This window comes from Coregonus lavaretus (assembly GCF_964263955.1).
Source record: "Coregonus lavaretus genome assembly, chromosome: 5".
Classification (NCBI taxonomy): domain Eukaryota; kingdom Metazoa; phylum Chordata; class Actinopteri; order Salmoniformes; family Salmonidae; genus Coregonus; species Coregonus lavaretus.
Window position 1 is genome coordinate 17,044,912 of NC_139992.1, and position 15,753 is coordinate 17,060,664.

The 15,753-nt window shown below is 44.1% G+C and overlaps 1 protein-coding gene across 2 annotated transcripts in view; it reads right to left on the reverse strand.

Moving 5' to 3' along the window:
• The window catches only part of LOC311130000 (KAT8 regulatory NSL complex subunit 1-like protein), a 33,091-nt gene extending 18,190 nt beyond the window's left edge, over positions 1–14,901 (reverse strand). Inside the window, exons 1-5 of one of the 2 annotated variants that reach the window (XM_084162587.1) lie at positions 14,616–14,901; positions 12,951–14,100; positions 3,432–3,573; positions 950–1,126; positions 358–470 (exon numbers count right to left, since the gene is read on the reverse strand). In XM_084162587.1, the coding sequence (XP_084018713.1) occupies positions 358–470; positions 950–1,126; positions 3,432–3,573; positions 12,951–14,029 (1,511 nt within the window). In that variant the 5' untranslated portion in view covers positions 14,030–14,100; positions 14,616–14,901. Of the gene's footprint in view, positions 1–357; positions 471–949; positions 1,127–3,431; positions 3,574–12,950 lie in introns of both variants that reach the window. The other variant, XM_084162588.1, reaches the window with a different exon arrangement.
• Positions 14,902–15,753: the final 852 nt, after the last annotated feature.

The following is a 15,753-nucleotide window of genomic DNA, read 5'->3' on the forward strand; positions in this document are numbered from 1 at the left end:
AGTACATGATTCCATATGTGTTATTTCATAGTTTTGATGTCTTCACTATTATTCTACAATGTAGAAAATAGTAAAAAATAAAGAAAAACCCTGGAATGAGTAGGTGTATCCAAACTTTTGACTGGTACTGTATCTGTTTTGACATCATCGTGGGTCAAGGTCACCATTACCCTTTTCACACTACTGGGCCAAACCGTGCCGTACTGTACTGGGCTGGCTTGGCTACGCATCTACCATAGGTGCTGGAACCCAGGAAGAGTAGCTGCTGCATGAGCAATAACTAATGGGGATCCTAATAAACTAAACTAAACTGCACAGGAGAGGACAATGTGGGCTGATGGGGCTTATTGGGTCTACCTGCTGAAGGCTCTCTTGTTCTGTCCTTTCCACCGGCATGAGATGAGAGAGGAGGAAGGAGAGAGGTTCAGAGGAGGCATCAGGCTGTTGACAATCTGGCTCAGCTGGACACTCTGTGGGGACAAGGACAACAACAGATCATCCTCTATATACAGTATCTACTGAACTGAAACATATAGGCCTATATGTCTACATAGCCCCCCCAGTCCCACCTACTAAGCAGTATGGTATACAAGTCCTGACTCCGCAGACCTGTAATCTAATGTGATGTGAGGCTTTCTGGTTGGAGAATGACCTGTCACAACCCCTCAGCAGTGCTACAACCAGACTTCCCCCTACATAACAACCAGAGATGTACTGGGAGTGGAGCTGTCCTATCAACAGCAGCAGGACTCTCACAGATTGTTGTGTGTGATTAACCACTAACCCAGGAAACAGCAGTAATGGCTACTTTTGGCCCTTTTGACGAATAACAATTATTGGTTTGATTATTTGCTGGGTAAAAAGCCCTCCGATCTTTGTGACATAACTAATGCTAAATCATTAGATGTTACTGTCGAAGTAAAGGTTAAATAACATTTTAAAAATATACCTGTCTCTGTATGTTCCTGAGAAGGCGTGTGGGGCTGCTGGGTTCGTTCTCCATGTCAGAGGGAGGGTCTCTAGCGCTGCCCCTTGACGTGAATGACAGCCCTGCTGTCTCCGTTAGTAACGTCTGCTGAATCTGCCCGTCTGTCATCGGCTGGGAATCCGCCAAGACCACCCCCCCCTGGGACCACACACACGCACGAACACACACACACACACACTACTATCAACTCCACAACAAGGGCATATTCACACACCAAAGGAGGCTGGTGATGGGAGGACGGCTCATATGGCTTATGCAAACCATGTGTTTGAAACCATTCCAGCCATTACTATGACCCCATGAAGTGCCACCAGCCACCACTGATTCACACATGTTCATAGGAAAGGTCGTGAGGAAGGTCATGGTGTTTAGAGCTGTCTGGAGACAGCAGGAGGAAGCGGCTGTCATGACTACTGATGATATCTGAGTGACAATGAGTGAATTAGATTTGGGAAAATTAATGAGAGATTAAAAACACCACAGGCACTTTACAAGAAGAGGTCCATACTGTGATGTGACACACACACACAATACAGACATACACACGCACACACACCACACATACACACAAAGGCGTATCTAATTCCACAAGGGCAGAGGCTGACTAGAGGAGGAATCATGCACATCCTTATCTAAAACACACAATTTTAATGAACCTCAGAAGGCTTTGTACAGAAGATATAAAACACAGTCAAGTGACAGACAGGTAGAGTTGAAGTCGGAAGTTTACATACACCTTAGCCAAACACATTTAAACTCAGTTTTTCCCAATTCCTGACGTTTAATCCTAGTAAAAATTCCCTGTTTTAGGTCAGTTAGGATCACCACTTTATTCTAAGAATGTGAAATTTCTTTCTTTCATCACATTCCCAGTGGGTCAGAAGTTTATATACACTCAATTAGTATTTGGTAGCATTGCCTTTAAATTGTTTAACTTGGGTCAAACGTTTCGGGTAGCCTTCCACAAGCTTCCCACAATAAATTGGGTGAATTTTGGCCCATTCCTCCTGACAGAGATGGTGTAACTGAGTCAGGTTTGTAGGCCTCCTTGCTCGCACACGCTTTTTCAGTTCTGCCCAAAAATGTTCTATAGGATTGAGGTCAGGGCTTTGTGATGGCCACTCCAATACCTTGACTTTGTTGTCCTTAAGCCATTTTGCTACAACTTTGGAAGTATGCTTGGGGTCTGTCCATTTGGAAGACCCATTTGCGACCAAGCTTTAACTTCCTGACTGATGTCTTGAGATGTTGCTTCAATATATCCACACAAATTTCCTTCCTCATGATGCCATCTATTTTGTGAAGTGCACCAGTCCCTCCTGCAGCAAAGCACCCCCACAACATGATGCTGCCACCCCCGTGCTTCACGGTTGGGATGGTGTTCTTCGGCTTGCAAGCTACCCCCTTTTTCCTCCAAACATAACAACGGTCATTATGGCCAAACAGTTATATTTTTGTTTCATCAGACCAGAGGACATTTCTCCAAAAAGTACAATGTTTGTCCCCATGTGCAGTTGCAAACCGTAGTCTGGCTTTTTTTATGGTGGTTTTGGAGCAGTGGCTTCTTCCTTGCTGAGCGGTCTTTCAGGTTATGTCGATATAGGACTCGTTTTACTGTGGATATAGATACTTTTGTACCTGTTTCCTCCAGCATCTTCACAAGGTCCTTTGCTGTTGTTCTGGGATTGATTTGCACTTTTTTCGCACCAAAGTGCGTTCATCTCTAGGAGACAGAACGCTCCTTCCTGAGCGGTATGATGGCTGCGTGGTCCCATGGTGTTTATACTTGTGTACTATTGTTTGTACAGATGAATGTGGTACCTTCAGGCGTTTGGAAATTGCTCCCAAGGATGAACCAGACTTGTGGAGGTCTACAATTTTCTTCTGAGGTCTTGGCTGATTTCTTTTGATTTTCCCATGATGTCAAGCAAAGAGGCACTGAGTTTGAAGGTAGGCCTTGAAATACATCCACAGGTACACCTCCAATTGACTGAAATGATGCCAATTAGCCTATCAGAAGCTTCTAAAGCCATGATATCATTTTCTGGAATTTTCCAAGCTGTTTAAAGGCACAGTCAACTTAGTGTATGTAAACTTCTGACCCACTGGAATTGTCAAAGGGAAATAATCTGTCTGTAAACAATTGTTGGAATAATTACTTGTGTCATGCACAAAGTAGATGTCATAACCAACTTGCAAAACTATAGTTTGTTAACAAGACATTTGTGGAGTGGTTGAAAAAGGAGTTTTAATGACTCCAACCTAAGTGTATGTAAACTTCCGACTTCAACTGTATATGACAACCTCACTCTACCTGGTCTAGAGCCTAGGGGATCTGTGGGGAATGAGGGGGGGGTGTGTCTGTGTGTCTGTGTGTCTGTGTGTTTGTGTGTGTGTGTGTAGGGGCCAGGGTCCACTAGGGGCCTATGGACCTGGGCCTTACCTTGGTGGAGGTGATATGTTTGTGCAGGTCCCCCAGCTGTTGGATGCGTCCCTCAAGCTTTGCGACATGCAGCTGTAGCCAGGTCCACCTGCTGCCCACCTCAGCCCTCTCCCTCTGCCACCTCCACTCACACCCATGCCTACTGGAGCGGGAGAAGGGAGAGAGACAGACAGACAGAGAGAGAGACAAAGAAAGAGAGCCAGAGACAGAGACAGACAGACAGAGAGAGAGCGAGAGGAGTGAGAGAGACAGACAGACAGAGAGAGCGAGAGGAGTGAGAGAGACAGACTGACAGACAGCGAGAGAGCGAGAGAGACAGACTGACAGACAGCGAGAGAGCGAGAGGAGTGAGAGAGACAGACAGACAGACAGCGAGAGAGCGAGAGGAGTGAGAGAAACAGACAGACAGCGAGAGAGCGAGAGGAGTGAGAGAGACAGACAGACAGACAGAGAGAGAGCGAGAGGAGTGAGACAGACAGACAGAGAGAGAGCGAGAGGAGTGAGAGAGACAGACAGACAGACAGACAGACAGACAGACAGACAGACAGAGAGAGAGCGAGAGGAGTGAGAGACAGACAGACAGACAGACAGACAGACAGAGAGAGAGCGAGAGGAGTGAGAGAGACAGACAGACAGAGAGCGAGAGGAGTGAGAGAAACAGACATACAGAGAGAGAGCGAGAGGAGTGAGAGAGACAGACAGACAGAGACAGAGAGAGAGCGAGAGGAGTGAGAGAGACAGACAGACAGACAGAGAGAGAGCGAGAGGAGTGAGAGAGACAGACAGACAGACAGAGAGAGAGCGAGAGGAGTGAGAGAGACAGACAGACAGAGAGAGCGAGAGGAGTGAGAGAGACAGACAGACAGACAGAGAGAGAGCGAGCGAGAGGAGTGAGAGAGAGGAGTGAGAGAGACAGACAGACAGACAGAGAGAGAGCGAGAGGAGTGAGAGAGACAGACAGAGCCTATGACCAGACATAAGGTAAACGTCCCTATTAGCCCACGTACCATATAAGCCCACTTCCAACTTCTGAGTCAAAAAACTAAACAAACACATAATAATTATTTGCTGTGATGTTTCTTCCAAAGAAGCTGCTTGTTACATAAATTACACTTATTATTGTAAACCAATCCGATTTGTCAATATTGAGTTATCAAAGCATATGTGTGACATATGCCTGCTGATCCCAGAAGAAGTTGCAAAAAAACCTAGGTGATTTTGCTACCCTCAGAAGATAATTATTTTGCATATTTCTACTCCTGTTTTTGGTAAGTACTCATTTCTTATAAAAATGTAAGTGATTAGTGTTTTGAATAAGACATATGTTACAATATTACTTGAATTATAAAGACAGTTTTTTTTTTTTTTTATCAAAATATGACTTTTAGCATGCTAGCAAACATACCACATGCTGCATCAATACAGTAGGTGCATATGGTTCATTGCAATGACAAAGCATGATAAGCAGGTATAGTTTACATTTTTGTATGCAGTTTATATTATTATACTGTTAAATAGACAATAAATGTGTATGTTTATCTTTATTTATTTTTTAATTAAAATATTTACCTGGTGGGCTTAAAGGGGACGCTAGCAAAAATATCACACTGTCTGGGGTGGATGTAAATGAGTATAGCCAATTACTTCTCTGCATGATACATTTATACTTTTCATGTTATGTTAGTGCACCATACAGTGGGGGAAAAAAGTATTTAGTCAGCCACCAATTGTGCAAGTTCTCCCACTTAAAAAGATGAGAGAGGCCTGTAATTGTCATCATATGTACACGTCAACTATGACAGACAAATTGAGAAAAAAAAATCCAGAAAATCACATTGTAGGATTTTTAATGAATTTATTTGCAAATTATGGTGGAAAATAAGTATTTGGTCACCTACAAACAAGCAAGATTTCTGGCTCTCACAGACCTGTAACTTCTTCTTTAAGAGGCTCCTCTGTCCTCCACTCGTTACCTGTATTAATGGCACCTGTTTGAACTTCTTATCAGTATAAAAGACACCTGTCCACAACCTCAAACAGTCACACTCCAAACTCCACAATGGCCAAGACCAAAGAGCTGTCAAAGGACACCAGAAACAAAATGGTAGACCTGCACCAGGCTGGGAAGACTGAATCTGCAATAGGTAAGCAGCTTGGTTTGAAGAAATCAAATGTTGGAGCAATTATTAGGAAATGGAAGACATACAAGACCACTGATAATCTCCCTCGATCTGGGGCTCCACGCAAGATCTCACCCCGTGGGGTCAAAATGATCACAAGAACGGTGAGCAAAAATCCCAGAACCACACGGGGGGACCTAGTGAATGACCTGCAGAGAGCTGGGACCAAAGTAACAAAGCCTACCATCAGTAACACACTACGCCGCCAGGGACTCAAATCCTGCAGTGCCAGCCATGTCCCCCTGCTTAAGCCAGTACATGTCCAGGCCCATCTGAAGTTTGCTAGAGTGCATTTGGATGATCCAGAAGAGGATTGGGAGAATGTCATATGGTCAGATGAAACCAAAATAGAACTTTTTGGTAAAAACTCAACTCGTCGTGTTTGGAGGACAAAGAATGCTGAGTTGCATCCAAAGAACACCATACCTACTGTGAAGCATGGGGGTGGAAACATCATGCTTTGGGGCTGTTTTTCTGCAAAGGGACCAGGACGACTGATCCGTGTAAAGGAAAGAATGAATGGGGCCATGTATCGTGAGATTTTGAGTGAAAACCTCCTTCCATCAGCAAGGGCATTGAAGATGAAACATGGCTGGGTCTTTCAGCATGACAATGATCCCAAACACACCGCCCGGGCAACGAAGGAGTGGCTTCGTAAGAAGCATTTCAAGGTCCTGGAGTGGCCTAGCCAGTCTCCAGATCTCAACCCCATAGAAAATCTTTGGAGGGAGTTTAAAGTCCATGTTGCCCAGCGACAGCCCCAAAACATCACTGCTCTAGAGGAGATCTGCATGGAGGAATCGGCCAAAATACCAGCAATGACCTGTGTCATTGCCAACAAATGGTATATAACAAAGTATTGAGAAACTTTTGTTATTGACCAAATACTTATTTTCCACCATAATTTGCAAATAAATTCATAAAAAATCCTACAATGTGATTTTCTGGATTTTTTTCCTCATTTTGTCTGTCATAGTTGACGTGTACCTATGATGAAAATTACAGGCCTCTCTCATCTTTTTAAGTGGGAGAACTTGCACAATTGGTGGCTGACTAAATACTTTTTCCCCCCACTGTATATAGATTCATTTCATATAGTTGTTTTTTTATTGTCATGTGCGTAGAATAACATATTCTGTCTTTTAACCATAAATTGACTGATGTTCCCTTTAAGCCCACCTGCTCCCATTAAGGCCACTTGACTGTGTTTCAATGGGGATTTTCTTCCTTTTGACCTTTGAACCATATACCTCCCTAATTTTGACCTCACCTGATAAATCAGCTCCATAATTCAGATAATTAATACCCATATTTAAATATCAGTCATATTACATAGGTCAATTCATTCTGGATAGGCCTATATTCTATCCTAACATTAACAACAATTGTTTTATCTTTAGGCCTACTTTTCAGATGAGTTTTAGTTTGAGATGACTAAAACACGAAAAAACTCCAGTTCATGCTTACGCATGATAGAAGCATGCCATCTGTACAGGGAAGGGAACAATGCAAAATCTCTAATTTCTGGCAAAACGTTATGGAGTAGACAGGAAGTCGTTGAGGCAGAGAGTGAAGGAGCAGCTGAGCATTGATGCACAATAGGGACATGTGATCTACCTGAGTCCAGCGGTAGAGCAGGGATTTCAGAGTGTCTTCGGGTAGGGTTATACTGTAGTGACTGATAGGCTAAGAAAAAGATAACATGAAACAGTGGGTAGCCCAATATGAGGTCATGAAAAATGTGATTTTGCCTAATCCAGTGGTTCTCAATCTGTGCCTGTGACGTGTTTGTGTGTGCGTGCATAAGTGTGTGTGCAATGTGTGTGTGCACACATAAATAAGTGTGTGTGTGTGTGCATGCAAACGTGTGTGTGTGTGTGTGTGTGTGCGCTTACACGTGCGTCCAGGACTAATGCTTTGTCATTCTCCATCTCTTCAGGTCCTTTGCCAGTGGCGTTGGGGCTTTACCCAGACGGATCTTCTCCATCTCTTCAGGTCCTTTGCCAGTGGCGTTGGGGCTTTACCCGGACAGATCTTCTCCATCTCGTTCAAGAGCTTGTGATAGCAAAGGAACTTCAAACCCCCTTCAAGGACCAAAGACCCGGCCGAAAATGGTTAGAACGCTTCATGCGGGACCATCCGGAACTGACCATAAGGAAGTCGGAACAGTTCCCAGAGGCAAGGGCAAAAGCCACATCCGACCCAGCCATTCTCAGAAGCTGGTTTGCACTCCTTGAAAAGGAGATGGTTAAAGCCGATGTCATGGATAAGCCTGAAAATATGGATGGATGGAGAGGGTTGTATTCGAGGACTACTTCTCACACCTCTTCCTCAAGGATTCTGAGAGGTGGTCTAACTTAGCATTTCCACGAATGCTAATATTTACATTTTACATTACATTTAAGTCATTTAGCAGACGCTCTTATCCAGAGCGACTTACAGGAGCAATTAGGGTTAAGTGCCTTGCTCAAGGGCACATTAACGTCATTTAGCAGACGCTCTTAGCCAGAGCGACTCACAAATTGGTGCGTTCACCCTATAGCCAGTGGGATAACCACTTATTATATTTGACGGACATGTTTCCCACATCTCCCTCAGCTTTGCCTTAAAGGCGAAACAGAACAATGTGGTATTGCTGAGACTGCCGTCTCACCTAACCCACATTCTTCTGCCACTCGACAGAGCTGTTTTTGGGGAGGTGAAGAGGCAGTGGAGAACAAAGCTGCGGTGGCACTCTCATGTGACCAGGGACAAGATCCGAAAATAGGATTTCCCATCCGAACTGAAGGCGGTGTTGGAGATAGGTCTAAAGGATGAGAATCTGAAGAGTGGGTTTAAAAGCACTGTCATTTATCCTTACTGTCCAGACAGGGTTATCACAGAAGACTACACACCGTTCACCATGGAAGATGGCCAATCATAACCACAGCATCTGGCAGAAACTATGACAAGCAACGATACTCCTCTGGGACCCCATGTGATCGCTCTGTCTCCACCTGCACAACCTCGCCCAGCCAGGAAAACAGCACTAAACTTTCCAGTGGGACCCCGTGCCACCTCTATATCTCCAACTGCACAACCATGCCCATGCGCAACATCTGTGGGCGAAGAATCCATGTCCCAGATTATCCTCAGTGTAGGAACTCTTGCTGGGTCCAACATTCTCAACATCACCAATACTGAGGTTGCAATGCCTGCAAATGATGAAATGTCACAACCACAGCCATCAACGTCTGCATAGTCTGCAACTTCAAGCCCTTCACCCTCATCAGGCATTGGCATCAAAGATTTCTTCCTGCAATGCATCATGCCAACCAAGAAGAGCAATCCTGCCAAAATACAGAGAATCAACACTCTAAAATATGGAGTCTAACATCTGAACAAGCCTTGTCGCAGCTAGGGGAAAGTGAGAAAAAGAAGGCAGAAAAAAAGAAACAACCAAAGGATGGCAAGACCAAGAAGGCTCTTCTGGAGAAGGCAAATGCATCGGAGGCAGTGGGCAATGAGGCAGTGAGCAAAGAGGCAAATGAGAATACAGAAACCTGTACCACAACCTTCACAGTGGAGAGCGATGTGTACTATGCTGTCATGTTCACGAAATCAGCGGCATATTACATCGCACGATCACTTAACGAGTCAGCACCACCAGAGGGTGAACGGTACGTGATGAAGTTCCTAGACAGAGGGCCAAACAACTTCCTCCCATCCAGGGACAAGATTGAGGATGTAGACCTCAATTTCATCCTCTGCAAAGCAGAGCTGGAGGGACCTGGACCATTATATTTGCTCAATCATGAGGTCATTGAAAATCTGTACAAAAACAAGATAAAAGCCATCAAAGACTTGTTTGCATAAGAATGGCAAGCAAAGACAACCACAACATGGGCAAAAGATTGAAACAAACAAACAAAATAAAGCTTAGACCACCCTATAACCTGTTTTGTTACACTACTAAGATAACTAAAACGATAAAATCACATCAAAGAGCATAGGCCTACGTTTAGCCTAGGAGAAAGTAGAAATTGCAGAAATGTTTCTTCTTTATTTTGCTTAAGTTATAGGCTAATGATACATGAGCTTCAAGATGTTTTGACAGATGTCTCCTCACAATGAACTGTATGTTTTAATGTTACTCCACAATGAACTGAATGGTTTTAAAATGTGTTTTTACAACGTTTTCAAACTACTAGCCTAAATGTGATTAACATTTGAAAATCAATTAAAGTTATTGTTTAAATGTAAATCCTGAAATTGACTCATTTACAATCCTTTGAACATTAGTATTGAACCTGCAAACTGTTTTTATTTTAGTCAGTCGGTCTTCAGAAATCTTCATCTACAATTTTGGCCAATTTCAAATGCCAACAGCACACCATAGGATGATAGAGATACAGACTAAATGACAACACATATTGAAAGATGAAGTATTGAAGAGTCATTTCCACTATAGTTTTGATTTTTTGGCTACATTCCAAAGAAGTTTAGCTTTTTCTGCGTTGACAACACAGCAAAAAGGCTGGTACGCCCATTTCAAATGCCATTTACAGGCAGGATAGGAGTGGAGACTAAATGAAAATAGCTATTGAGAGCTAAGAGATTACAGATTTGGCAAGAACAAGTTTGTATTGTTAAGATTTTTTAAATATAAATTATATATTTATTCATCAACAAATCTGAAGTGGGCTTATTTGGAACACCCATGGGCTTAAAGGTTACATTAGGTACCCATTAAGTCAATGCCAGACTTTCAACATATTTTGACAAATTAAACAATAAAAACATTAGAAATTGGTATAAATGAATTATTGACACTTCAAATGAGAGATTTTCATTTTAACTAAAATGTTCTCACTAAAATTGGGGCAGTATATTTAAAGAATGTCTGAAAAGCGGATTTTGTGGGCTTAATAGGGATGTTTGCCCTAAACACTTCCATATTTTTCTAGATTATTCATTTCTGTAGGTTTTGTATCCTTTTTTCTTCATCTAATAAAATACAACCTTTTCCTTGAAACATGTTGAACGGTTGGAGTGTGTGTATGTTTACTGACCTTTAAAACATAGATAGGCCAGCACAACAAGAGTACAGAGGCTGAGGACATATGGTTAATGTTTACACAGTACCGTCAACAAATAGCCTACACTATGACCTACATTTTAAAGCACTAGATGAAAATGCTACTTTTGCATATCAGCCTTTTCATATTACACGGCAGATAATGAGGGAGCATTATTTTTATTCTGTTGAGATGAGTAGAAAGTATATCTAGGCCACAAATAAATAATTAGAAAACTGTGTGTAGGTTTCCATGGAGCTTCTGACTGCATTCCACTATTACTGTAGTGCAGGGCTAGACGTTGGTTTCTGGCAGGCAGTTCCACAGTCCAGTTAGGTTAGTTACCATGGCTCTATGTAGCGGCCCTGAGAATGCCAGGAGCAAGCCACTTCAAACAGAGTGGACAACTAAAGGGCGGCTGGGTCGGCTGGTGACTGGTGGGGCATAGATATAGATAGACCCCCACACTAACAAACACAGGCTCAATTCTGTAACACTGTCGCCTCTCAAACTAAAACCACTTCAAGTTTGGTTTCATTTCACAATAAGGAAAGTGAAAAATGACTTTTGATATCCTTTGAGTTGTAAGCTAGGTGGTGGAACCTTTCCACACCGCTAAAGTGTAAAAAGCTGCCACCCCCATCCCAAGTCAAGCAGTCTAAGAGGAGAGGAGAGGCTCTATCTCTTGCTGAGGAGCAGCACTCCCTCCCGGGTTGCAACATAAACAAACAGCCCACAGGACCTGGGCACTGGGCATTATCTCCATTCTCCAGAGACACTGCTGCCGCCCAATGGAAAACACCAACCATCCACCCTCTGCCAGGCCAGCTCAACAAAGCTAAATACACAGTGGCACTGGAGCTGTTCTATACTGGTGGTGCATTTCATTATTCTTGCAGTTACACACACGTTTTCAGCCCTGATCCCAACAGAGGAAAAAGCCAGCCTGTATGTATTAACTAAGCTCTGCTTTCTTAAACACTGTTATTCCTCTAGTTGTAGGTCGGGGCATAAAGTAAAGCCTACAGCTGGGATGGATCAATTCCCCCTCAGTTGTTTTTGTTTTTTTAAATAATATATACACATTTTTTTTAGGTCTCAATTTACTGTTCAGAGTTAGAATAGCAGAATACACTACAAGATGCAATTTAAAAATTGTGGTTGTGCATCAGCAGTTTTTCTTTTGTTATGACAGTTACTCAATTAGCCCATGTCAGCTAACATTACTTTTTTTTCTGGTCTAGCGGACAGCTATCTAAACTTATAGTAATCATTGTCCAATTATTGACCGGGGGTCCACCATTGATTTTGTTAGTCACTCTCACAATTCTCTCCACCCTATGGAGAAAAAAATTGAATTGCAGGAAATGTTGCTTAGGGCCCCCAAAAGGCTAGGGCCAACACTGACTGCATGTGTGGGTATGGATGGGGGTACACAGACCCGCAAGCCACTGCGGCCCCTCAGGAGGAGTTCAGATTTGTTGTGGCCCCCGCTCCCATCAAAGTTGCCCATCCCTGTATTACAGGGTGTGCCCCTCATTTCACTTTCAAGGAATTATCCTATTCTGCCACAGTAATTCCACGTCAAATTATGAACATATAAGAAACTGAAAGAGGACAGAAATCAAGAGTGAGTACGACTTCCCAATTTTAGCGTTGTAACCATTGTTATCACATTTTCCAGAAAGAGGGGCCAAGAATGGCCCATTCAGTCTCGGAAGAGGAGAGATATTCCCGGGGGAGGTGCATGCCATAACCTCTCTCCATGGAGGAGCTAATGAAAGGCCACAGAGACCATTCTACCCCATAGAAATAGAATGAATAGCATAGACTTGGAATCATTCTAGCTCTGTGTTCTACCCAGCAGGATGATGCTAGGATGATGCCAGACCCAGGTCTGTTTTTCCATTTATAATTCACTCACTGACACACATATGGCATGTGTTTTTCATAGCCTAACTCTCCCCTTAACCCTGTTTATTTAGCTGTGATAACCCACTGTGGTATCCAGGAAAACACCACAGCTCTTTAAAATATGCCAGCTCCAGGTTTTCAGCTAACAGCTTTTAACAAACCTCATCCAGAGACACAGTTAACTATGAAAATCCTTGGTTCCTGTTGCGTACAGTTAGGACTTCGACAATGTTTTAGCATCCCACTCAAGCATGAAATAAAATTCCCTATCATTCTTATTCAACTGAACAACAGACTTCCTGTTTCTCATAAGTAATTAACAGGTCTACAACATTATTACAGCACATTACCAGAATGTCTGTACTCACACTGATCGAGATGTGGTCCCCCATTTCTGCTGAGGCTCCAACTCTTCATCTGAGCTGCTCTCTGTGGCATCAGAGTCTACAGCCTCCTGCACCCCGCGCAGCACAACCTGGGCATAGCGGGTAAACTCCTGGATGTCTGTGGAGGGAGATGGGGGTAAGGAGGTCTGCAGTAGGGCAGGGCCCTGGGTCCTGCGGCTCAGTGTACCCGTCTGTCTCTGCCCCATGGCTGTATCAAAGGGCTTGGTGTCAGCAGGGGGTGAGGGGGGACCTGGGGTCTCCCTGCCCTGACTCCCCTTCAGACCCTCCAGCTGGAGGCTGCAGTGGCGAGAGGCGTGGTCCCCTAGTAGAGCTTGAAGTCTCCTCTGGAGCCTCCCAGCCCGTCCTAACTGAGCCGCTTGTTGGGAGAGATGCCAGTGGGTCTGCTCTCTCACTACCTCCTCCACCAATGCAGTCACAGGCTGCTCCTGGACCTGGCTCCTAGCCCCCCTGGCCCACAGCTGGGCTGGAGCTGTGACTGTGCTGCTGGAGCCCCGTTCCTCCTGCCTCTCAATGAGGGGTGTGAGGACAGCAGGGTTGTACTGGGACATGAGATCCCCCGGGCCGTGTTTTGAAGGGGACTGGGGGATATCATAGCCATCTGGTCCATGGCCACTGTGTTGACACTGCTGTTGCTGCTGAGCCACACCTTGGCTATTGTGTTCAGGGATGGGAACAAAATATATGTCTTGTGCACCTGGACAGGCCACCAGGGAATGCTTCAGGGTTTTGTTGAGGGCCAGGAGGCTGAGCAGGGAACCGGGGCTGGAAAGAAGCACAGTTTTGTACTGGCCAGCCGAGGCCTGTAGCAGAGGGGACAGGAGCGACTCGGGAAAGTCAAGGGGACTCTTGCTGGAGCAACAAGTGTCCAGAAAGGGTAGAGAGGAAAAGTTCAGCCACACCCTCTGAGCATAACTGTCCTCCATCAGTTTCAACTGAGGATCACACTCGATATTGAGCATTGCCCCATCTGCATCCATGTTGCTGGACCCCAGGTGGATTCCGTGGTCTTCTTTGGAGAGCTTGGTCAGGGCTGGGGCCATTCCCTCCAGCCAATTATGTCACTGTTCTTCTCTGTCACACCAGAGGATTACAGATCTGCCTCAGACTTTCCCTAGACCAAAAAATAAAAGACTGTCAGCACTTCATCCACCAAACTGAAAATAAAAACAGCAAATTATGGGTAGGAAAACATCCAGACAGTAGCTAGGCAGCTGGGTACATTAGCTTAGCGATAAAGGCCTCCTGTAGCTGAATTGGTAGAGCATGGCGCTTGCAACGCCAGGGTTGTGGGTTCGATTCCCACGGGGGGCCAGTATGAAAAATGTATGCACTCACTAACTGTAAATCGCTCTGGATAAGAGCGTCTGCTAAATGACTAAAATGAAGACTAAACGTTAGCTAGCTATCTTCATTGATAGCTCAAACAAGTCAATGAACTGACGAGGTGGGAACTGTGCTGATATTTAAAATGGTCTAACTGCAGTCAGAGACATCAAACCTAATCGACTTACTAACAAGACCGTTTGCTAGCATAAATCAAACAGCTTGAAAAGCTTCCTGGAACACACAAATGGGCACGGAACGTCAAAATGAAAATAACGTATCGACCATCTTTTTGCTATTCACCTTGAATGAAAATTGACAGTATCCACGAAAAGATTATTCTTGAAGCCTTGATTTATGTTGTGACAAGCTAAGCCTTTCCCTCATTTGACATATAAACCGTTAACCGCAACAGTCTGGCTAGATAGTTTATAAGAAGATCTTTCGGTTGACAGTCCCTTCTCCGTGGTCATATTTATTTCCAACTGCCATGGAACGGCTGCTGCTGCTCTGCGTTTGATGCAATGATTGTGTGTTGAGGAGCTGTGAGAAAGCGAGTGAGTGTTGGGGGCGTGGATTCCTCCGTGGGGGCAAGTCTATGCAAATGTCGTTCCATTCAGGACCAATAATATTCCGTCGTATGAAAACGTTTAAACAGTTTTTACTTTCTAGAAAACTAGAATCAATCAATCACAATTTCGCTTCAAATCCTCGATTCTTTCATAGCCTAGCCCAGTGGTTTCCAAACTGTGGGTCGGGATCCACTTGTGGGTCGCTGCAGGGGTCCAGGTGGGTCACTGGGTGATTTTTTTTGTGTGTAGAAAAGGCAGTGGTCCAATATTTTGTTTAAATAATAGCCTATAATAATTTGAGAACTTACAATCACCAAAATAAAAGCTAGACAATCAGGCCCCCATGGATTTTGTTATGCTTGAGCATAAGAACACAGCATTAGCCATATCAAAATGCATGGAATTGGAGGAAATTAACTTTAAAACTGCAAAACTCTCTCTCACCTCTATGTCAAAATGTATAGAATTGCAGGAAATTGGCTTTAAAACTGCAAAATGTTCTAGAGGGACTCAAAAAAAATGGCCAAGGCCCAGACAGAATTTTGCATGCATAGACCAATGAGCCCATTGCCACGCCCTCTGCCACGCCCACCACCTAAGCCCCTGTTTGATCCAGAAAACCCCCCTGCTCTAACCAAGTTTTCATCCAGTTTTTATGCTGTGTAAAATCATACCATGTAAAAAATCATGACGGAAACAGGAAATGCCGACAGATAATTTGTTCGTTCGACATGGTGGGATCTTTTTGTATAGGTAAAATAATTATGCGAGAAATGGAGGTGGAAACGCCTTTATGGGCTGCCTATATGTGCGCCGCCCCATGGGTCTCCCGGTCGCGGCCGGCTACGACAGAGCCTGGATGTCAGGTA